The sequence below is a fragment of the Electrophorus electricus genome, chromosome 14, assembly GCF_013358815.1.
Source record: "Electrophorus electricus isolate fEleEle1 chromosome 14, fEleEle1.pri, whole genome shotgun sequence".
In the NCBI taxonomy this organism is placed as follows: domain Eukaryota; kingdom Metazoa; phylum Chordata; class Actinopteri; order Gymnotiformes; family Gymnotidae; genus Electrophorus; species Electrophorus electricus.
The window spans coordinates 10483882-10508114 of NC_049548.1; the positions used below are offsets into that span (position 1 = coordinate 10483882).

Below are 24233 nucleotides of genomic sequence, written 5' to 3' on the forward strand. Positions count from 1 at the left end.
TGTTCCAAGACCCTGACACCTGTAAGAAAAATATTTTTACACTAGATAAAATAGTTAGACTTCATAAGGCACTGCACATTGTAACAGGCGTTCAAGCTCCAGATTTGTTTTTTGGCATCTGCTTGTTAAATAAAACTGAAACCCCACCTGCCACCTTCAAAGGCCTGTGATGATCTACTAACCCCCCACCCCAAGTGCCTGTGATGAGCTACTAACCCACTTGCCACCCTCAAAGGCCTGTGATGAGCAACAAACCCTACCCACCACCCTCAAAGGCCTGTGATGAGCTACTAACCCCACCCAACACCATCAAAGGCATGTGATGAGCTACAAACCCCACCCACCACCCTCCAACGCCTGTGATAAGCTACTAACTTCCTGCTGCTGTGTGCCAGGACGCGCCATTAATGGTACCATCTTCCTTGGCGAAGTCGTCAGTGTGGCACACCCTGCGGGCAGCATCCGTCATTAGTCGGTGGGTGGAGGCATATGAGAATGCTAGCCAACGGAACACATGGTCATCTGGAGTGGGTGTGGCTTCCCGCATGGTTCTGTGGGGTCGAGTGCGGTCATACGGGAAGGTCACCACCAACTCGCCGCCTTGCAGGTTGCTCCCCAACACGAATGGAATCTTCTCCATCCATCCCAACAAGGCACGTGTCTCCATGGCAACCTGCACTTAGTGACCAGTGGAGTTTGGATTTGGAGGAGGGGGATGTAGGGAAATGTGTTATCCTTTAAAACTTCAGGCTTATTATTTAGTTATTATTCTTAATATATATTATTCAGTAACTACTGTGAATTATTCAGTTACTACAGTAAATTATTATTCAGTAAAACTGAAAATGATGTGGTTACAAAAGTGAGGGATGACAGTCAAGAGTTCTCAAAGTGCTAGAGGTTAAATGTGTTAAATGTGTTTGGGGACTTTGATGGAGCAAAGGCTCTTAAAACAAGGATAGGATTTAAAGTGGTGCAGCGTTATTATTTCACAAGAGTAATCATGAATGTTAATTTGGAGGTACCTTATAAGAGAAAAAGATATATTATGGCACTGACAGTTAGTACAACACCATGCTAACTCTTTCCTTAAAAGCATTAGACTTTGAAAGGAGTATTATTTAGAATGATAATGCCACAGGGAGTGGTTGAGGTGATATTTCTGTAAGAAGAAACATTACTGGTGAAATAAAGAGAAAACATTAACTCCCCACAGTGCATGTTTGCATTAGTGTGGCAGCCATAATTAGAAAATAGAGGCAAACTGCCCAGGCTGTCAGTGTTCACACTGTTTTAGCAGCGTTTATTCAACAACGCACACACACACACGCACCTCTTCCTGCACAGCAGAGTGTGTGTAGCTACAGCATCTGCTCTGCTGTTGCAGTTATTTTTGAACATGTGTGAGTCACTGTCAGTGCTGCCTGCTGTCCTTGCTGTCCTCATTATAGAAACCGCAAGATTGCACCATGAATTACTGAACACAAAATGTGCTGCTTATGAAACCCTCTTAAATAGACACAATGATATAAATTAACAGCTAAAGCCCTATGTTATAACTGGAATTGTTTAAAAAATAATATTGGCAAGTTTGTTTTTTGTTGTTGTCATTGTTTAGGATAACATAAATATAAATACATTCTAAAATAAGAGCTCTTCCTAAAATTCCTCTGTGTGAAAGATTCAGGAAATTCCGGAAATGCATCACTCCTGAATACCTTTTTCATATTCTTTAGTTTCTAATTAGCATTCCTTTTGCCTTTGCATTCTGTTCCTTTAAAGCAACATAAGAGCTATGAATGACTAGACATAACAGTAACATACCGTGGCATTCTTGGACTGGTACCACTCTGGAATGGGTATGTGGTGGTTGGGGAATCTGCGGGGGACCCACTTGCGGGACTCCGCTTCCCAGAGGATGGCATTGAGATCAGGGAAGTTGTGGTGGATGTCCAGGCCATCCTGGCTCCATCGACCCAGTGACCAACCACTCAACTCAGAACCCTGCGAAAATGTTAGAAGAGTGTTAGGAGTGAGTATGTGTGTGTACGTGTGCATATTAAGTAAGATCAATAACTTGAAATAGCCAGTACAAGACATACATTTAATGAAATGTCAATTAAATTCTACACGAAAGCTGGGAAAAAATGTAAAAAAAAAAAAAAAACATTTTGCAGTTTTTCAAAAAAACTGTAATCAGGTCATAGAGTGAATAAGGTTTTATGTACAAAAGAGCTTTCTATTTCCTGATTAAACATAAGGTATAAACAGAAACATTAACTGTTCATTAATTTCTGTACTTTGCTTATTAAGGAATTTATTCATTCAGTTGTGATTGCAATCAAGTTGAAAGTTATATCTGCTGTTTTGATTGTTGTTTTGTTCTAGTTCTGTTTTTGTTTTTGGATATTGTATTTTGGCCAGTGTTTTGTGAGCAATATTTGATTTTGATGTAGATTCAGAGATTACACATGGCACTTAAGAAAAAGGTTCCCTTCTGTATTGTATTGTATCCTATTCTATTTGTGCACTGATACCAAAGCAGAGCATGAATGAGTATGATTTAACCAAAGCTATAGAAATTAATTTCAGGCAAATGTGGATTTGCACTTCTTCCAATGAGCTGTCAGTATTGCACATGACCCATGGCTGTGTCAGTCTTGAGGCTGTGGGAATGCCAATACCCTTCACTCAATCCTCTACTGCTTATACTACAGCTCAGCAGCAGCACTACACAAGCTCTGTCGAAGGTCAGAGGTCTGTAGAATACTTTCATTTATTCTCTCTCTCTCTCTCGTACACATACACAAATGTTTTAGCTACATCAAAGTCACATACTCATCCTGCACTCAGTCATCTGAAGTATGAAGCCTGATTTACTCCTTGCAAATGAGAAACCATGGACATGAATGTAGTCTTTCAACCTTTTCAGCTTCCCTGAAACTCAATGAAGTTGCTTTTCCCTGCCTGACACTGTAAACTAGTTTAGAGTTCTGTGTGTAAACTAGGTCAGAGGTGTATTTATTAAACTAGGTCAGAGGTGTGTGTATGTGTGTGTGTGTGCATGTGAAAATGTGATCCGAGGAGCTCACGGCTTCTGCCGCTTTGTTGTAGCCATCGGGGTTGATGGAGGGCAGCAGGTGAATGCGAGTTTCATGCACCAGCCGGCGTATGCGTGGATTACGGGACAGGTACTCCTGACACATGAACTGCATCAGCAGGAGCAGGAGCTCTCGTCCCAGCACCTCGTTACCATGGGATCCTGCAGTATATCGGAACTCTGGCTCACCTGTAAGGGTGTCAGGAGATTGGGGGGGAGGGGGAGATTGTGTGGGGCCTTTTGATGAGTCATGCATAGGAAAAGGCTTCGATGAGTCATTGTAATGCTTTGTTCAAGAGGTTAGTGGTGCACGTATGAAACATCTCTTCTACTGTGGCTGCTAAAGGCTGGATCTGGGGACTGATGCCCTTAACAATGTGCTGCGATTAGGAGGGCTTACCCAGCTCATGCTCTCCTGGGTTATCCGAGATCTCAAAGGCATAGAGCTTCTGCCCGCTGTAGCTCTTACCGATGTTGTAAATCCGAGTAATGTTCGGGCACATTTCATTAACCACCTTCATTAACTGCAGCAAAGATGATATTTTATTAAATGTGTTTTAAAGCAAGAGCAATATTCATAAAATCAAAAAAGCAGATCCTGTAAGACACATGCTCTTTAACTCCCTAGGATTTGTCCCAGTAATAAACTTGATGATTAATTTTATTAATAACACACTTTTCTAATATCCATAGTGTAACAACACAAAGCAGAACAGACAATATAACAAGATGAAGATATGCAGGAAGACACATCAGGAGCCATGTGCTGGTATCCAAATACATCACCACTACTAACAAATACTAATCATCGAAAGCCATATACTTGCAAAAGATTCCTTTAATTAATTGAAAAACTTGGAAAAATGCCATGGTTGGGTCTCATTATCTTCAATTAGCTCTGGAACCTCAGTTCAGTATCAGATGAGACCCAGCATAGAGATTATAATAGAAATATTTCTATGCATTTCAATTTCAAGTGTGTACTCTTGTAGAATTTACCATCATTACAAGGCAACTGTTGCACTAACAGAATCATACCATGCAGTCAAAGCAATTCAGGCACTTTATCTTACTTCTGCAAACATTCATATTTGTATGGACTTATTTAAACCACATTTAAACAAGTGGTGCACAAACTAGGCCATGTCCTGCCTTTGGGATCTGCAGTTTGAGGAATTTCTAACCTGCCTCATAAACGGCCCAAAGGCACCAAGGCAGAAAACAAAGCATGGAGATGAGTTGCTGTCGAGGAGGAGAGGTATAATTAACCTCTGATCACACTTTAGATCAGTAATGACGGCAGGTGTCATCACAACAATGACATGAGTTATGGTTAGAAACGTGCTGCAGTGCCCCCTCTGAGGGCTGTGCATCTGGATGTGAGCTCTCTCTCATGGCAAAGCAACAAACGTTTGAGCAAAGGCAATGCATGCTGGGAAACACTATGGCAAGCTGTTAAATCAGCCCATCATTAATTTTAGGTTTGTGTACTTTATTTATTTCTAGTGCCAGCTGGTTGTATGGTAATTAATCAAGACATAGGATTTTAATTTAGAGTATATTGAAGCTTGATTTCTACATTGTAAATAATTTTTTAAACATCTGGTTTTACTGCTTGAGTATGCAGGTGAGCATAATTAACCAAACATTAGACTAGTTAGAACTAAGAAGCTTGACAACAAATACATTTGCAAAATCAGCATAGCTTTTGAATAAACCTACAGTTTGTCTTTTCTTTAAGTACAGGCCATATGAATTATTTGAAGTGAATAAAATGATGCACTAGGAGATTTTAACTAGCAAAAAACTTTCAAGACATTCAGTGTCACATCAAGGAAATACTACACTTCTTGTGCAGTATCATAACAGCAGGATACATTTTGAGTTTTATCAAACAATACTTTCTTATATCACTTTTTTCTCACATCACTGCACGACATCCTTCTGTTTTGAATGCTACAGAGGAGAGTGGATTAGTCTGACTGATATTTAGACATAGTCTTTTTCAGTCCTCAGCTGAAGGCCTGCAGACAGCGCAGCACCATAATCAGCCCAAAACTCCATAACAGCTTTGACACACATACTTTGGCAGCCCTCCATCACCCTATCACAGAAATCTTGCCAGCAGCACTCTACTGCACAGAACTTTATTTTAGGACGAGAAAAGATAAAGAGTTCCACTCACAGGATGAAGAGAGAGAGAGTGCGAGAGAGAGAGAGAGAGAGAGAGAGAGAGAGAGAGAGAGAGAGAGAGAGAGAGAGAGTGTGCAACTGGATAAACACAAGGGTCAAAAGGATGCCCTCTCCATATAAGGATGCTTAGTTTCTTTGTTTTGGCATGGCCCTAAAGTAAGTTGGGCTCTCTCCAATTAGTTTCCCAAAGTCAATGCAGTATAAGCATCATGAACAATAGTTACCCACAGTTATGTTAAAGGAATATTAATTAATGATACAAGATACTGCTGTCATAAAACACACCCTCAAAATGTAATGTGGACGACTGATGGGGCTAAAGTAATGTTATAACCTTAAGAACAATAATGATTTGCAAGGTCACAAGGGAGAAGCACAAGTGTTTATAAAAGAAGATTCAACATTTTCCAGAGGCCAAAGGACACTCCGTGGGATGAAATGGTTCTTGGTGTGTGGGCTTGTGGATCGTCAGGGTGCCGTGTGATGCTCAGGGTTCCATGGTGCTGCTTTTATATTCTTTGTATTTATTCACTGGACTTCGGAATTTGTGGGAGAGAAGGATGGAGTGGGATGGGGTGGGATGACACTGCCTGAACACTCTGCTATGTGTTTCCTCACCACAAGCAGACTAGATCACACCTCCTTCCTCACAAGGCATGCACACAGTGCATCCCTTCAGCATCAAAGAGACCACGCCTCTATAGACAGCATGATGAACACCCACTGGCCCACATCTGACAGAGAGCATGTGGAACACACGCTTGTATGTAGAGTCTACTGTTCTCCATGTTTTAACATTTAATATGCTTGGACTGGTTCATTAACTAATTACCACTAAGTCCACTGTGTACCAAACCAGGTCTGTTATATAACTAAATTATGCAGTGTTGTGATCCTCCTGGATGTTTTATACAACTGCTTTACATGACAGTGCACAAGAATTCCACCTATAGGTTAGTTTAGTAGGCTTAATGAGGAGCATGTTTAATGAGCAGACACTAATACAGCACTGACAGCATGAAGTGGCATAAAATCCGTCCTTTACCTGCCTCATCTCCTTGTAGCTGTGGTGTTTGAAATCTAGGTTGTCTGTAGTGGTGATTTCATTTCGCCTGTGGTAGTAATTGTTTGGATCTGTAAAAATTCATATAAACAGAAACACTGACCAGTTACCTATGAATTTGCAAAACTATCAACCCACTGCAGAAAATGTGAGAGTATTTATTCTGTAAATAACATAATGAAATATTAAATATTATCTTACAAATGTAACTGACAAAGGTTATATACCATTATACATCCTAAACAACATAGGTTTTAACATAATTTTTAAAAATCTTTCAAATATAGTTAATATTAGTTGGCAAAATTATTCATGGCGACCAACACAGCTAGTCAATCCAGTAATTTGATTTGAGATATAATAATTCTTAAAACCTGATTTGAAACACAGCCTGTTAGCCACTCTAAAGACATTATATATATATGACATTTAACTGTTGATCTCTCCTTGTATCATGGATTTCTGTTTGGTTTTTTTTCATTATTTAAATGAAAACAATCAGTCCGTTCCATGTTCCGTGTTTTCCATGTCTTGTGTTTTTGTTCCGTTCCATAGTTTCATTTTGTCCTCACAGTGATTGTGTACACCTGTCCCTCATTTCTAGTTCATGTATTTAAACCCTGCTGTGTGCCTTGGTTGTTGCTGTTCATAGTGTGTTTGACTGGAGGTTTGACGGTTTGTTTCATGGTTTGTTTCATGGTTTGACTTAATGTTAGAATCTTTGAGGGTTGTTTCTTTGTGCCCTGTGTATTTGTGTTTCCTAGCCCCGAGTTTTCACCTGTCTTAGTTATAGCCTGCTGCCCTAGTTTGCTTTCATGTGTTTTTGTTTTGTTACGTATCCCGGTACTCTCTGTGTCGACTCTATGACCCCTGGACTGCCTATATGACCCTGATTTTGGATTTGCCCCTATTAAATCTCGCTCCTCTCAGCACGTGTCCGCCTCCTTACCGCTCATCATTACAATATATATAGCATATGAGCATTTTTTCCTTCATATTTCCTTCATATCCATTTTTAGAATGTAGTTTGACATTTTAAGTAAGGTAGGTTTTAACTCTTCTTCTGGCTTACAAATATATTCTACATAGGTAACATTCTCTTGGGTTCTAACCTGGCATGGGGCATCCCAGTATCTCTGTCCTCATACAGATGCTGCCACCACTATACCATGAGCGAGGGTTGATTCTAATGTAACGAGCTACCACAGGCCTGGGGAACGTGTTCTGGACTGGGATCTCCTTCTCTTTATTGCCTATGAAAAGCTACTGAGACAAGCAGAGGTTATTAAAAAAATGACAATCAAATATTATACATCAACCCCTTACATGCACCATTCTGAAATTCAAAAGAAACCAAGCAAAGTGATAATGTACAGCAAACATTTAAAAACTAAGCTATATGTGCCATACATGAAAGCACAGCGAACACTGAAATATACAAAAAGAGAGATTAAGAAGAATTTTGATTTCTACAGCACATAAAAATAAAAACATGTTCACTAAGTGCTCTACGGAGTAACCAAAACATATCAGATTAAAAGACAAAAGAGAAAGAACAGATAATTTAGCATTTATGTTATTCATTTATCTCATTCAAGCCACTCTTTCGGGTGTAAACTACATTCAGTAAGCAAATACTCCTGTGTCTCTCCTTATACAGGATGTTTATTCATGCCTTTTTTGTTAGACCAACACTCACTCCTTATTGTCCCCGTTCTTTAAAATCAGCATTGGAACTGGTTAAGGACTGCATGATTAAACACTTCAGTTCTTAAGTGGAAAACCAGTGGCATGATGAGTTATCCAGGTGTGCCTTCATCAGCGTATAGAAAAAGCTACTAATGGTTTCATCTTTAGAGAGGAGAACAATTATAGAATACATAGCTTTGCCACAGTCAGGAATTCAGACATTTTCCAGTTTAATGCTCTTTTTGGAGTGACAACTGGCAATCGTGATAAGACCCTACTGCATGCTGACTAGGTACAGAACTTAATAATTGCTGTCATTTTAATTAATCACTCTCCACTTCTCAAACCAATATAACAATGAAAACGATAATGCATGCTCATCATTCTGGGCTATTACAAGAATGCTGCAATCAGTGCCTCTTTTTCTTCTTCAGGCACAGATGAGATCAGCCTAACACTCTTGCCATGACTCAGCACTGTTTTAATAAACTAGTTTGACTCTGCCATATGGTTCACAAATACCCATATTTACAGTATCACCTCCAGCTCATTAGATTTGCAAATGAGCACTCCTACATATCAAAACAGAAAATAAGGATGCTCTGATCAGAAACTGTGCAGAAATTGATCATCTACATCTAAATGATCTGTAACAAATCCCATATCTTTAATTAATAACAATCCCAAGTAATCAAAATCCTAATTAATTAAAAAAGGCAATGATCAGTCTCCAAAGAGAAAATGGATAATGGATATATAAATAATATATAATAATAAATAAAACTTAATGAAAGGTATTTTGTTTTTTTCCCTACAGTTCGGAATGAAGTGATCATATTATGCCAGTGTCTCTCAGAATCACAGGTGGCTTGAAAGCACTGGAGAAAGCATTATATTCTTAGAAGGTAGGGAAGCTCCAACAAATTCTGACCTTTGCATTGCAATGGTTATATGCATCACCTGCCGAGTGGCACTTTATATAGACATTTGTGACTTTTAAAGTAATTTTGCTTGCAGAAGTATAAAGTAGGTATGTTTACTTTTGAGGATAATTCCTTTAAGATAGTAGAGCATTCACAGAGCATCTTTCTTACCGGCTAATTGGTCTTGCATATCTAAAGCTATAAATATTAATCTTAATCTGTCAAAAGCTATGGCCAACAGAACCTCAAACCTCTTCCTTCATCTTAACAGCAAATCAAGCTGTAGCATTACTTCTTTGTTGATCCTAGAATGTACCTTTGCCTGTAGATCACGGCCCTGCTAAGCCCAGGATAATGCCATGCTCGTAACTGTGGAAGACACACGGCCTGCTCACCAGCTCTCTGGTGCCATTCTTCAGGGCCACCCAGGTGTGAGAATCATTGCTGAGCAGCACACGGTACAACGTCACCCAGTCACTTCTGCAAAAATGAACAGAGATGGAGGAACCTGCATTATGGCATCACTGTCTGAATTATGCCATCGGGCCTGCATTATGGAATCATCATATCAATTCATGTGTGGATGGAGGAAGATTAGCTATAGTGTTTATTTAGACTAAGATCTTATATTTCACACAATATTAATCAAGCACTTTCATTTGAATTACTTTATTGTGAAATAATTTCCCCACCAATTCAGTTGAGTTTAAAATATATTGGAATCTCTTATAACATTTAAAATGTATGCAACTTTTAAAAGTTAGAAAGTTGGAAGTGAAGAATGCTTAGCTGAACAATATCTGCAATCTGCACCAGTAATGAGCTCCAAAAAGACTAAAATATCCCCAGCTAATTAATTTATAATAAATTATTCTTTTCTTCAATGGTAATTAATATAAAGTGGCCTTGAGCAGAATTTCCAGTTCGTCCTGTTCCGTTCACAGTGTGGGAGGCTTGAGGGTGACATGATGTATGTTGGCCAGATGGATGTGTCTATGAGAAGTCACAGCAGAACAGAGCAGTGCAGTGGGGAGCGAGACTAAGAATATGAAATATTAAAATGGCACAGAGACCTCAAAATGAACAGAGATATTGGTTTGCTTTCACTTGTGAACCTCATATAAACTGTACAAAATGTGTAGCACATATCTTTGAGAAATTCAGTGTGTGCGTGTGTGTGTGTGTGTGTGTGTGTGTGTGTGTGTGTGTGTGTGTGTGTGTGTCTGTGCGTGTACCCCAGTTTGTCTGTAAATTATTCTTTCCTAGTCCGTTTGAATGCATAAAACCTTCCTCCCTGTCTGTTCTTCCACCATGTAGTGGAGCACCATGAAGAGGGAATGCAGTTGGATTCAGCCATGAGCAGTGAGGGGGTGGGGCTGCTATAGATTACAGCCTATATTCCACCTTAAAGATCAATGCACACAGAAGATCACTATCACCCCCACAGCATCATAGCCCAAAGGCCAAATGTGCATGTATGCACAGAAATAGACGCACAAACATACACAAAGTCATACTCACATATATGCAGACACTCTCCCACACTCACACATGCACACTTCTTCACATGGTTGAAGTGCTACACCAACACGCACACACAGAGTTTGACATGGAATATTATTCACCAGTAAGAATGCAAAAGCTTCCTATAAATCAACAGCTCCTCAAATTAAAGACTCATCATGTAAAATATGACTCACACATACAATGTAAGCTTACGTGTACTGTTTTTGGTCTGTGACTTGTTCAGTCCTAATGTGTTATCTAGCTCTCAGCAAGGTGACTCTTCTATTTTTTAGCTGTCTTTTAAAACAATTACACTGTACTGTGTACTTATGATGTTTTTTGCTTTATACTCCATTATTTGACAGTCTTCCTTCATAACTTGGGTACAAGTGCTTAAATTCTAACCACCACTCACAGTTCAACCAGAGCTACGGATCCTCCAAACCAGTTGGCCCCTGCACTCTCACGGCTAGTGGGAGCAGGCTCTGTGATACACTGCTAGCTCTACCACCGCGGCCCACACACCAGCTGAGCTCTACCACTCAGATCTAGGGGAATCAGAGCACTGGCAGGGCCAAGCATGTCCTGCTAGATGACTCAAAATGACTTGGCACTTCAGCATGGCCCTAGAACATGTGCTGGTGCATTCTGGGTAATGCAACGTGAAGCAGTATGACAAAGCTTACTCAATATGCTGTACCCACTGGGCCACCTCGGAAACTCTGTGTGTGTGTGTGTGTGTGTGTGTGTGTGTGTGTGTGTGTGTGTGTGTGTGTGTGTGTGTGTGTGTGTGTGTGTGTGTGTGTGTGTGTGGGTGGGTGGGTGTGGATGTGAGGCTTGAGCTTTTCCTAACCCATTACTACCATCTCAGAATAGGACTGTGCATGTCAGATAGTGAAAATGCCATATGCTAATGAAAGTCAGGCAGTTCCATGCTGATAAAGTTGTCAGGGTTTCTGCTGAATAATGTTTGCATTCATTAATTGTTAACAAAAAGAACAGACAGCATTGTGTTACTGTCTTACAAAGAAAGAAAGCAGCAGTCTAACTAAAGTTTAGAAACACCAAAAAATTAACACAGTTTAGTATATAGCGAACTAAAATAATTAGGCCATACTGAGACTATGTTCATATTTGTAGTTTGTTGCATGGTATCCTCAGAAACAGCCGCAAACCTGAATCGGGACATATAATGTATGAGAGAAAGAGGAAGAGGAAAAAAAGAGAATGAGCACAGACATATTGAAACCCTTTTGCTGAAATCAACTACAGAAAGAATATTTGACAATGTAACTGTCAAATTGAGTCCTTGGTCTTATGGAGAATTCAAAGAAAGACACACAAAACAGGAATTTTTTTTAAATAAAAAATGGCTCTAACAGAACTATCTGGAAAGCAAAGAGTCTTAAATCTTACAACTTAAACCTGCAACTTCAGTTGTTTTTTGTGCTATGTGTTTGTGTGTAACTCAAAATCACAGGTTCATTAAGATTAAATGGGTCATACAAATTTTAAAAATGTTTTTCAAGGACTTCCTGTTTGGTAACCATAATTTTCTTCAGAATTTTCTGAAATAATATGTAACAAACTGAATGTCTAACAACCAACTTCAAACTGAATGCATCTGGTTCAAAATCAGAAAGTAATGAGCAGAACTGACTGGTGAGATTGTGTGTCATAGCGGAATGGTGAACAGATGGGAAGGGACTGGATGAAACATTCAGCATGTGTTATATGTTGGGGAAGAGGTTTTGGCGTTACTTCCATCATCATAACAGCCAATGTAATTACAGCTTAGCATCCCAAAACGACCACTGCATCCACGAAGAGGCCTTAGGAAGACTCATCCTCGCTCTACTTAACATGATCTTTGCACTGTGGTAATTTTAGTATACAAGGCATTTCTTTGGAAGATTAATGCCAAATTCTAACATTACAATTACACATCACTGAATAAAGTATATGATGGTGTAATTTACTTCATACATGATGCTACCGCATTTTGTCCTAATTTGCATATGAGCTTAGCGATTCTTAATAAAACAACACTGCAAAACAAGCAAACCAATAAATAAGCAAAAGAAAAAAAACACCACATTTAGTCATATGCAAGTAATCAACAAAATTCTACACATGCACCTATTTAGTTAATTGACAAATTTATTTAAAAGGCACTTTTTTTTCTTTTTTTTTTTTGCTCTGTTTAGAGTAAACATGATGGCAAACTTTGCAACTGCAGAGGAAGGGGGCTTGCTTGAGCAGGATCGCAGAATGCCATGAATTTTTGCCATATGATCTGTAACTTTCCTTGTTTGTTTTCTTAATCTGTAACACCTATAGACTGAGAAAAGATAGTATTTTGCTGCTCTGCCTTGATTTAAAAGAAGCAACTCATCAACTCATTCAGTTCCCATATTAGTGAAAGTTACAAATGTGCTACATTTTTATGTAACTGGCAGTGTTCAGCATCACTAGCCTCACATTTGGGGTTAAATCAGTCACCTATCTCTTGGAGTTTGTCTCTGATATTCAAAGCCTAAATTATATGTAAATTTTGTCTGGCTTTTGACTGGACAAAGTGAAGAAAGTTGAAGAAACATGCCATTCCCATCAAAACGTTTTGGGCACGTTGTTTATTTTGGACGTTTGGGGCTTATTTTGGACGTTTGCTTATTTTTTTTTAGTTACGTAAGAATAAGCTATTGATAAAATGTCATAAATGTAAGAAAATAAATACTTGTCATTAAGTACATGACAATTTGCTAAAAACCTGAAAGGTAAGTGCTGAGGAAGGTGGACATCACAATATTATAAAATGCATGGAGTAAGTCATTGTTCCCAAGCTAGCACTTATTATGAAAGCACGACCTTAGGAATACCTTTGTTGTTTCTTCAGTATTACAGGTTTTGTATAAAAAGGATCTAAGGCAGTATCAGAGAATACTAAGGCATGCATCTTAACACAAGAACCCAGGTGACGCATGCGTGATCTGTGGGGGAGTTGAATTAGAGAAATGAGGTGCTGATATACCAAGCATGGAATGAATGCCAGACATTGCCACCTCTGTGTATCAATTCAGGTACCAGCAATTTTAGGCAACTTATAAAAGATGCTTGTACTGGTTTAACATAATGTGCAAATATTTCACCAAGAGAGCTGGGCATGCTGTACATAACTACTCTGGTTTTGTCCATTGGTTGTTTGGCTGCCAGCCAGAACCCATTATGCTGATGATAGAGAGAGAGAGAAAGAGAGAGAGAGAGAGAGAGAGAGAGAGAGAGAGAGAGAGAGAGAGAGAGAGAGAGAGAGAGAGAGAAAGAAATTTTTTGATCACGCATGAAGTTTTAGACTTTGTGTTCATCCAATCAAAACTAGATATTTTTTTGTTTTCAGCCAACACAGTACAGATCAGTTCAAAATAAATTCTAATTAAGGTGCTATAGTTAATAATAAAACAGAGTATATATGAATGGGTGGAACATTTTTCCATGTTCCATTTCAGGTTTGTTCACAGATACACAGAATGAAAATTAAATTGATAGGAAGGCTACAATATTGAATTTCTTGGGCTCATGCACTAATCAATAATTAGCACCTCATGGCCAATACTGCTATTAATAACTGATCATTTTACATTTATGCGTTTTAAGTCAGTTCAACCTATAATCTGTATATGAACCACAATGAGTGCAAGACATGTTAAATTCTAAAAATGGATCAATAAATAAATAAATAAGTGCCTTGAACTGGTACAAGTATGTCTGGAAACCTTATCCCCAGTTGTAATCATCAGCCCAAATTTCCAATATTGAACTGATAACAAAATTAAAAATGGTCCTTATTGGAAAATAATACATTGACTGCAAATATATCTTGCACCTATATAATTTGGAATAACACAAATTATTATAGCTGTCTTGTCTCTACTGTGTGTCATTTCTTTTGAATGCAGCTGGATACTATCATAACCCATCACTATAATACATCTAATAACATCTAATACATCTGCTGGTTGTATCCAGCTTTTTATACAACAGTATTTTCAATTCTTATGTGAAATTAGCAGACCATCCAGCTCAAGTTGCAGCAATAATCAATCATAGAAAATGGCACTGTAACTCAGCGTTATATTACAGGACAGGACTCAAGTGCTAAGCTTCTACTTCTAAGATTGACTGACAGAGAGACAGTGAGAAAGAGAGAGAGAGAGAGAGAGAGAGAGATCTATGAGCAGGGTTTTCTCTTAAATGTTTTGCATTTCAGTCATAGCAGTAAGCAGAACATAGGTGTCAGGCTCCAGTGCTGCTACAGAGTTTAGTTTCACAACTAATTCAACAATCCAGTTAATTACTCTTCACAGGCGTAGATGTTCGTAGGTGTTAGAGCTGGACAACCCTAAGATATGTAGTGTATTGAAAGACAATGAAAAGAGCAGGGAAAACATTAAACTCTGCTCTGCTATTTCAAACTCCAGTACCTCAGGTTTCAATCATTCAGGTTTTCAGTCATTTAGGTCATGGAACTGTCTAGAAGTAGTAAACCAAGCTATTTGAAGTAGCAGCTTAATCCTGATATTTTGCCACTCATCCCATCACTCAGTCCAACTGGTGAAGTTAAATGAGCAGCAAATCATCTTCAAGATCACTATCCCAGTATGGACATTGTGATTTTCTCCTGCCTAGAACAGATGAGTCAAGGCTTCCAGTGTGTGTATGCAGGTACTCACGACCAAACTGAGCTCCTGCCTTGGGTGATGACCCCAGTGAATTTGGTCAGCCGTCTGGCATCCACCTCAAACCACTGCAGAGGATCGTTCCTGCCAGCACACCAACCGCCATCATACAGATCATCCTCATACAGACCAGCCTGGAGAGAGACAGACACACATGGGAGAACACGCACGACATTTCATATTTATTGCCCAAACAGCACCACATCTGCCTCTGAAGGATCATTGGAAATGTGCACATATTTAGTGTTGTTATATTCAGAAATTGGGCCAACAGCTGTAGTGGTCTTGGATTGTTGGTTTGAAAATATATGCAGGAGGCATCCTACTGAGTTAGATATGCACTGGAGTAGGGTTATATGGTATTGGAAAATAATCACGTTGTGATTTTTTTTGTATTTTTATGATAAATGATGTGATACCACAAAATTAAAAATATACAATAAACAAAAACAGTAAAATAATTTCCATTAGAAAGTTAATTATAAAACAAGCAATGGAAAGGTTGCATTTGGAGTAGTGCAATAATAGCCACTACAGTATGTTAAAACACACCACTCTATCTTGATATGACTGCAATATTAATATCACAAAAGCCACTATTGCGATAACAATTACCAAGCCATGTGCAGCCCAGTACTAGGGGAGTTTTTATATATGTATATATTATACATATATGAATAAAAATTTCCCACTTGTCTTCCTCCAGGCAGTCTTTTTCCTTCAAGTTCGGGTACTCTGCCAGAAGCCTGTGAGCTTGAGGGTCCTGTAGCTGTTCGCAGGACTGCACTCTTCTGTACGGAGGTCTTGGATGTTGTTCCTGGGATCTGCTAGAGACATTCTCCCAGTGCTCCAATTACTACTAGAACCATTGTTGCCTTCACCTTTCACATCTTTTCCAGTTCTTTTCTCAGCCCTTGGCATTTCTCAAGCTTTTTGTGTTCCTTGTTCCTGATGTTGCTATTGCTAAGGATTGCTATTTCCCTATTCCGCTGTCTGAGGTATTCACTAAGCACTTCGTCACTTGGGGCCATCTTCCTGTTGTACTCCTGGATCTTCGTTGTATCATCCTGGACATTGGCTCTAATGCTCACTAGTCTTCTCTCCCCCTGCTTCTTCTTAGTCTACTGTCTCAGAGTGCTGGAGTTGAAACCCTCCATGCATTGTGAGAAGATTCCTTGTCTTGATGTCAGTGGATTCTATTTAGGTCTATCTCCTCTTTAGGTCATCTTATTATGCCAGCAGGGTATCTGATGAGCGGTAGAGCATAGGTGTTAGCCCAGATCTTGTTCTTCCTATTCAGGGGTTGTCTTCCACAACCCCACTGAGTTCTTGATGAAGGCTCTTGGAGTCTTGTTGATATTATACAGTCTCACATATTCCAGGAGCCACGTGTGGGCCATTGGATCATAGGCTTTCTTGTAGTCAATCCAGATAGAACCAAGATCTAAGAATACAATCAGATTATTGGCCCCAAGTGACAAAATGCTTAGTGAGTACCAAAATCCTTAGGAGAAACAGGGGCCATCATGGGAGAAAAAACCCTTGGACAGTATGTACCACCTGCAGATACTGGAAGTGGTTGATATACAGAAATCCTACCAATGGCTGGAAATGGCTGGATTGAAATACAACACAGAGGCACTAATCATGGCAGCATGAGAACAAGCATTAAACACGAGATCAGTATTGGCTGGGATCTACCACACCAGGAAGGACCCCACATGCAGGTTGTGCAAAGATGCACCTGAGAAAATCCAGCACATAACAGTGGAATGCAAGATGCTAGCAGGCAGGGAATACATGGAACACTATAACCAAGTAGCCTTGGACAAACAGCAGAAGGCTGTAGTGATAGCTGTGATAGATATGGCGATCCAGAGTGATAGCAACATCAAGAAAAAGGAACACCAAAAGCTCAAGAAATACCAAGGGCTGAAGGAAGAGAGAAAAATGTGGGGGTGAAGGCAACTGTAGTTCCTGTCGTAATTGGGCACTTGGGGCTATAACCCCCAAACTGGGAGAATGGCTCCAACAGATACCAGGAACAACATCTGAGATCTTGGTCCAGAACAGTGCAGTCCTGGGAACAGATAAGATACTACGCAGGACTCTCAAGCTCCCAAGTTTCTGGTAGAGGACCCGAGCTTGAAGGAAAAAGTCTGTCAGTAGGGCGAGTGGGGAATAATTTTTATAAACACACACACACACACACACACACACAAACACACACACACAAATTCACTATAGCACTGTTATAATGACTTATGACCCATATTTCCTTTTTCTGCCAATGTGAGTACCACAGCATTTCTGCAGATGTCACCTGAACAACCCAAAAGTAAACCATCCAAGAGTCAGTGTTTTTTCTGTCACTCTGTCATTTTTCATGTACCAGAAAGGCCAACTAAAATGCAACTTGTACTTTCCAGCTGATTCACTCTCTCCTTCTCACCTTTTTTCCCTGTCTACTTCCCAGTTCCACTCCTCCACTATGCTCAACACTATAATTTTTTTTTGTAGGCCAGCATAGACCATGTTGTTTATTTTCAAAACTTTATTTAGATTGATATAGAGCCCAACACTTATTCAACCAATACTCATATACAGTAGCATCAGAACCCTCCAGACAATCCATATTTTGAACAGAGCTTCCATCTCAACTGTACTAGCTCACTGTTGTTAAGCAGTTGTTGAGCAGTGATAGAGTAAGAGTGTGAACACTAGGAAACACTGCCCCATAGCCACAGTTGGGAAACACTGGTATTGTGGTCCTCCAGGGCTCTGGATGATCTCCACATAAAGTTAAATTTGTCCAAGTAGTGTTTTGTCACCTTAATGACTGAAGTCATGAAACAGCAATATGCAAAACTCTAATTTCTTGGCGTTCTCTCTCAGCACACTGACCACGCAGAAACAGCTGGGAGAAACTTGTGCCTCATGTCACTGCTGGAAGTCTGTCCATCCATCTTTCCCATCTGCTTTTTTATTTCCCCCAGTTTTCTATTCCTCTGGGTCTGTCAGTGCAATGACCAAACCCTCATACAAAGAGGTCTGCGATGCGTACAACCCAAGGGCTCAGAGTGTAGCAGCTAACACAACACAGAGCGCTTTTTGTATTTCATTGGAGGATTAAATGCAGACTGCATGGAAATTATTAAGTGCTGGTGTTCTGTGGCAACTCATTAACAATGGGGGGATATTGTTGCATGCAATCCTAGAAGGCAACAGCATGGCAACATTTAATGCTAGTGGCTCTCACAGGAAATACCATATATTTGCAGATGCCAGGTGTTTTTGTAAGGCTTAGGGATAAACACTGGGGTAAGTCCTATTTTAGCAGCTCAGCTGCTGTTTGGTGTGTCTCACTGGGCTTCATGAATATGAACTTTAAAACAAGCTGCACATACAGAGCGCTGAAATATTGCCTTTATGGGGGTTTTCCAGTGACCTTTACTGTAATAAATGAAGCTGTGCTGTATTACTATGGGTATACCTGTATAACTGAAACCTTATTCTCAGTAAGCATGCAAAAAAAAGACCAGTTCCCTGGAACTGGAAGCAGCAAAATGTCAGAACAGCACTGTGGGGGGTTTCCTGACTGTATTTACTTACCCCTACCCTGTTTACCCAACCACGATGCAGGTGAAAGTTTAGTGGATTTAAAACAATTTATCTGACTACAATTTATCTGACTCCAATTAACAAATGTACTAGAAAAAGAAAATTCTATTGTATTTTCCCAGCATAAGTCATGAGAATGTGTATCCAATTTTCTAGCATTCCTTAGTGTTAAAACACACTGCTTTGACAGAGGTTTACTGTTCAGCGAGCCTAATTTGTGGTGTAACCTAGTCAATGTGCCCAGCAGATTGGACACTTCACAGTGAACTGGTTTTGGCAATATATAAAACTATAGCTGGTTCTTTACTGTAGTTAGTGAGTACTTAATTACATCTTACAATATGGCAATGAGGCAACACACAATTCTGTAAATAACCAAAACGCAGCATAAAAATACTACTTGAATGTAGTATTCTTGAATGTACCTATAGATGGATAGAGAGAGACAGTGAAATAGAAAGCGAATGAGAACAAGCCTCAGGGCCCAGGGAGAGATTTCTCCAAACCAAACTCCTCATTCCACCAGCTTTGTCCCATCTCCACTCCAACTGTCTTCCAGCAACCCCCAGACTTCTTCTGTCTTATCTATACCAAGAACAGAGTTTGCCACCACTGACCAATCAAAAGTAGCCACATACTAATTTCACCTCAAGTCTGTACCTGACCCTAACCATCACAGGAAGTCACCTGGTATGACATTGATTTACAGTCCTGAATAACAAGTGACTGTAGTGCCTAAGTGACCATTGTGACATGAACACGCTTATCTTTGTGAGACAATAGATGTGCACAGTAGTGGACATAGATGAAAACAATACTTCAAAGACTGCAGAGAAATAGCTTGAATAATGTAAGAAACATTAAAAAATACTTCAATAAAAATACTATCTAGAACAAAAGCAGACAAAACCAAAACAAAGTTTAAGATGTTGCTATTAATTTGTAAGGGTGGTTAATGTTCTTGTTTGGAAAACGTAATTCACAAATTCTCCAAATCAGCATTTAAGTGATTTTAATGCTACAGAGAAAAGAGTTATTAGGTTTTGCCTTGTGTGTGTTGGACAAACCATGTTTGCCAGTATTGCTTGTGTGATGTAGTGTTACTGTGTGTGCCACTTAGATATGATTAGTATGATCCCGCAAGAGCCAGTGTCAGAAATTAAGCTTTAGCAATTTGTAGTGCAAAATTTAAAATATCCTGGTGCTAAACTAGGGAACTAAAAGACTGTGGATCACTGTTATGCTCTCTTTGTGGCTCACTGTTATGTTCTCTTTGTGGCTCACTGTTATGTTCTCTTTGTGGTTCACTGTTATGCTCTCTTTGTGACTCACTGTTATATTCTCTTTGTGGCTCACTGTTATGCTCTCTTTGTGGCTCACTGTTATGTTCTTTGTAGGAGCATGATAAAAATTAATTTAGAGGTATGGCACTGAATGCTGTTGAGAGAAACGTTTAATTGGTTATATTCAACAGGGATTTTTGTTCCTTAGTGTGGCTTAAGTGGTGTTATGGGGGAAGTAACATACTTCACCAGTAGGAGGGATGGATATGTTCAACATTATGGTTTTGGACAGCATTTACAGATTCTTGCTTAAATGTGAGACTCCAAATGTGCACAGCATTAGGGGCAGATGAGAGTAAGACTTCATAGATCAGAGTTTGGCCTATAGCTGCAAAAGTTTCATGTTTCCTGGATATCCCTATAAAAAGATGAAAACAGAATAAACATATGCATATATGTCCATGCAGTTCCCTGAGGGTCATTTATTATTTGAGCTGGAATAAGATCATCATTGCTGGTCAATCTGTGGAGTGTCCTGGGGTGTTTCTAGTTGACTGTCCATTCTGAATCACATGCCTTTTCTTAGGGATCAGAGACAGAAATACACAGCAGGAAGCAGGAGAAGTAGATGAAGATTCAGTTTGAGCCACTTTGTGCAATAGAGGATGGCATTGTACAGGAGTACAAGTACATTGGACAGAAATAGTTTTTTTTCCATTTTATAGTAGGGGTGGTTAAACACAGGCTTAAAGTTCAGTAGCTAATAACAAAGCCCTTCACAAACTGAATTAGGCATGGTAGTAAAAGGATAACACTAAACACTAATAATTCTCAGGGTTTTTTTTACAATGGCACAGTGCATCTATACTATACTGTATGTTTTAAACCCACAATGTTATAATAGATAGCTATTTAATATATAGCAGATGGTAATGAAATAGATAGCAGATGGTAATGTTCTGTTTATATTTCTAGATGTAAAAGCATGTAGCTTCTCATAGGTAAGTTCCACATTTTCTGAGCTCCAATGTGATAATTAATTGCTGTGAGCTCACCTGGATATTGAGTCGACCTCTATGAGCACCCAGACCATAACGTTGCATGGTCGAGGCATGAAGCTGGAAGTCATCAATTTTCAGGTTCTCCAGACCCAGCGGAGGGCATTCTATAAGATCAGCACCAATATTTATTGTCATTAAAATCAAACCAGCAAATAACACAGGAAGCAGCTCTTTTCATGTGACTCATCTTTAATGGCTTATAGTTTAATGGTTGTTGCAAACCCAGTCTAGGCAGCATGGCCATAACAGAAACACTGAGTAATTTGAATAACTGAGACAGGTGGAGTATGGAATAAAAGAATCTAAAATAAAAAGTGATATGGCAAAAAAGTGATGTATATTGTACTTTCAGAAGAACACACACTGGTGAATCATCAGGAGTGGTTGCCATGGCAAAACAACAAACAAAAACACACTATAATATAAATCCCAGATCTATCTACCCTCAAACAAAACATATACTACAAAATACTACTATATATACTACTAAATATACTAAAAAATATACTATATCCTACTCTAGCTCCCTATCCAGAAAAACAGACACAAACCCCAAACCCAAGCACACTCTACAACAAGTACTCTTTACAAGTATTTACAGGTCTTCACACAGGTCTCATACAAACAATGAGCAAGATGGGATACACAGGGGAACTAGGAGAACACAAACACAATGTTAACAAACTCTCTCAATCCAGGCACAGGGATAACAAACACAACATCCTAAGGGCTAATAACCTAACAGAGACAAGCCCAAAGACACTAAACCAGAACAAGCCCTAAGCAGAGTAAAAGCTAACAACACTGAGCCATAAGTAGCCAGCTTCAGGCTTCCAACTTCCAACAGTGTTACAAAATGGAATAATGTACACATAAATATCCATATCTGAAGCAGCCACAAATCAGACTCTGTAGCACTGAAAATAAGGTCAAGCATAATTTTAATAAACATTCATCATGTCATTCATCACCTACTAAGGTTCATCACTATCTGTGAATTTAAATAGACATAATGTGAAAATGTCAATTGTTTCTCATTATTCCGACTGCTAACATCCAATCCAATGAAGGGAGAAGTGAGAATCCACTTTATTGTACACCACTCTGAAAACAGCTCATGTGTCTCAGGGGCCAGAGAAGCTGGAAAATGTCTGGATGTTGTAAAAGACTGCTTAGTTGTAAAACACTTTGTCAGTGATTTGAAAACTCATGCTGACCACTCTAATTTTTTAGTTTATGGTTTTTGAAAAGATATTTTCCCAAGACCACTGGTATTTATGAGACCTCCACAATGAAAAGGGCAAACTTTACAATAGCTACAGATGACAAATGAAACATTTCTACATTCATGTGGTGCTGGCTGGCTAGGGCTGTGCTAAAAGCACAGCAACCACATAGAACATGTATTTGATAGGCCACCAGATATAGGGAGAGGTTTGATTAACACATATAAAGTGTTTTCATTTGGTCACTTTGCAACAATCTGTATCCCTGCTGTGATTATGTCCCTGTTCATCAATATATATATATATATATATATATATATATATATATATATATATATATATATATATATATATATATATATATATACAATAAATAATGATAAGCTTATAATAAATATGTACTAAAGGCAGTAAATGTAGTTATTATTAGATGCATTCAATGCAGCTATTATTATATCCTCAATTTTTTGCCCACTGATAATATGATGACTCCTCTGATAAAATGCAATAGTCATTCCCAGTCAGGCAATTTATTGGTAATCTACTTTCATGTCAGGTTTTCATAGCCCAGGGCACACCGGTAGTAAATAATCCTCCTGTGTTCAATCTATGCAATGTATTAAAAGTGGCCCTAATGTGTACAGAAAAGGGCATGAAGTTTACTTCCCTATGGTGTGTTGCCATGGCAGGCTTGTTGTCAAGGCGACCCATGAGGTATGTGAACCATCAATAAACCATTCTCACTGTCAGTGTATGTGTAAATGCAGATTTTAAAAAACCCATAAAAACAGAAATAAAAGCAGTAACATGTAATAAGCACTTAGGCTCATTTCTGCAAACTAATGACATAAAATAAAGCAAATATTTAAAATACATAAAGAACTCAAATTTAAATACCTACTTATGCTGCCAATTTACAACACTGCAGGCTTAGGTTCTCAATCCAGTCCTCAAGGATTTCCAGTTAGTCCAACTTTCTGTTCTGGTTCAGCTCTTTATACAGTACATATGAAACAGTTAATCAAGATCTGCAAATCTCTTCATTACCTAGCAAAGTTCTGTAGGGAGCTGTGAAAACAAAAATCTGGTCTTACTGGGGGTTCCCAAGGAGTGGACTGTGATCTTCTACTGTAGAAAATTGGGTGGTGTAGGGAAAGGTGCCCATCAAGGTACTCCACCCTGCTCCTGGAGAACCAGTAGCACATTTTGGACTCCTCACAATCATTCCATGCTCAAATGAACCAGATTTAACCAATCAGTTAATTTTAAAGATTAGTTTGTAAGTGCAGGGAAATGACCAATCAGGGCAGGATTCTGGACTGCTCCCAGGCATGGGTTGGAAACCTTTCAGTTACACCATAATTCCCTGAAACACCTTGACCTTCATTGCAATAAACATGTTTAGGGCATTACTGGAGGATGTATAGTTTTCCTTCACTGAAAATGTGGAAGGGCCAAAGAGCATTTACAGCAGCTGTGGAGAAGTTTGGAGTAAAACTTCCAGACAGCTACAGGTACAGCCTGACATTTATGTGTGTGAGATGTTGGTGAGTTCTTTAGAAGACAAGCGTATATGAAACGGTGATGTCCACCAGAAGGTTGTTTGAGGTGAAAGGATTTTTCCCAGCACTCAGCAAGAGTGCATTTTACTACTGACAGAAAACACAGAAGGCATGAGATCAGAGATCCAGAAGGGAAAATATAAAGCTGTAAAAGACAGTGTTAGCTGCAGGGACAAAGAGAAGGGTTAACTCTAGCCTGGATAAAAATGATGCTGTTCATAGTGATTAAAACCAACCAGCTCCCAGAACACCCAAGCGACCTGTCACGTTCTA

General features: G+C 39.1%; 1 protein-coding gene across 1 annotated transcript in view; it reads right to left on the reverse strand.

Annotated features, from left to right (window-relative positions):
- cpxm2 (carboxypeptidase X (M14 family), member 2) overlaps positions 1-24233 on the reverse strand; it is a 43479-nt gene that overhangs the window by 6731 nt on the left and 12515 nt on the right. Inside the window, exons 3-11 of the mRNA XM_027016780.2 lie at positions 21167-21276; positions 15202-15341; positions 9364-9448; positions 7469-7619; positions 6339-6427; positions 3501-3624; positions 3093-3289; positions 1825-2004; positions 376-673 (exon numbers count right to left, since the gene is read on the reverse strand). Coding sequence (XP_026872581.2) covers positions 376-673; positions 1825-2004; positions 3093-3289; positions 3501-3624; positions 6339-6427; positions 7469-7619; positions 9364-9448; positions 15202-15341; positions 21167-21276 — 1374 coding nt within the window. The remainder of the gene's footprint in view (positions 1-375; positions 674-1824; positions 2005-3092; positions 3290-3500; positions 3625-6338; positions 6428-7468; positions 7620-9363; positions 9449-15201; positions 15342-21166; positions 21277-24233) is intronic.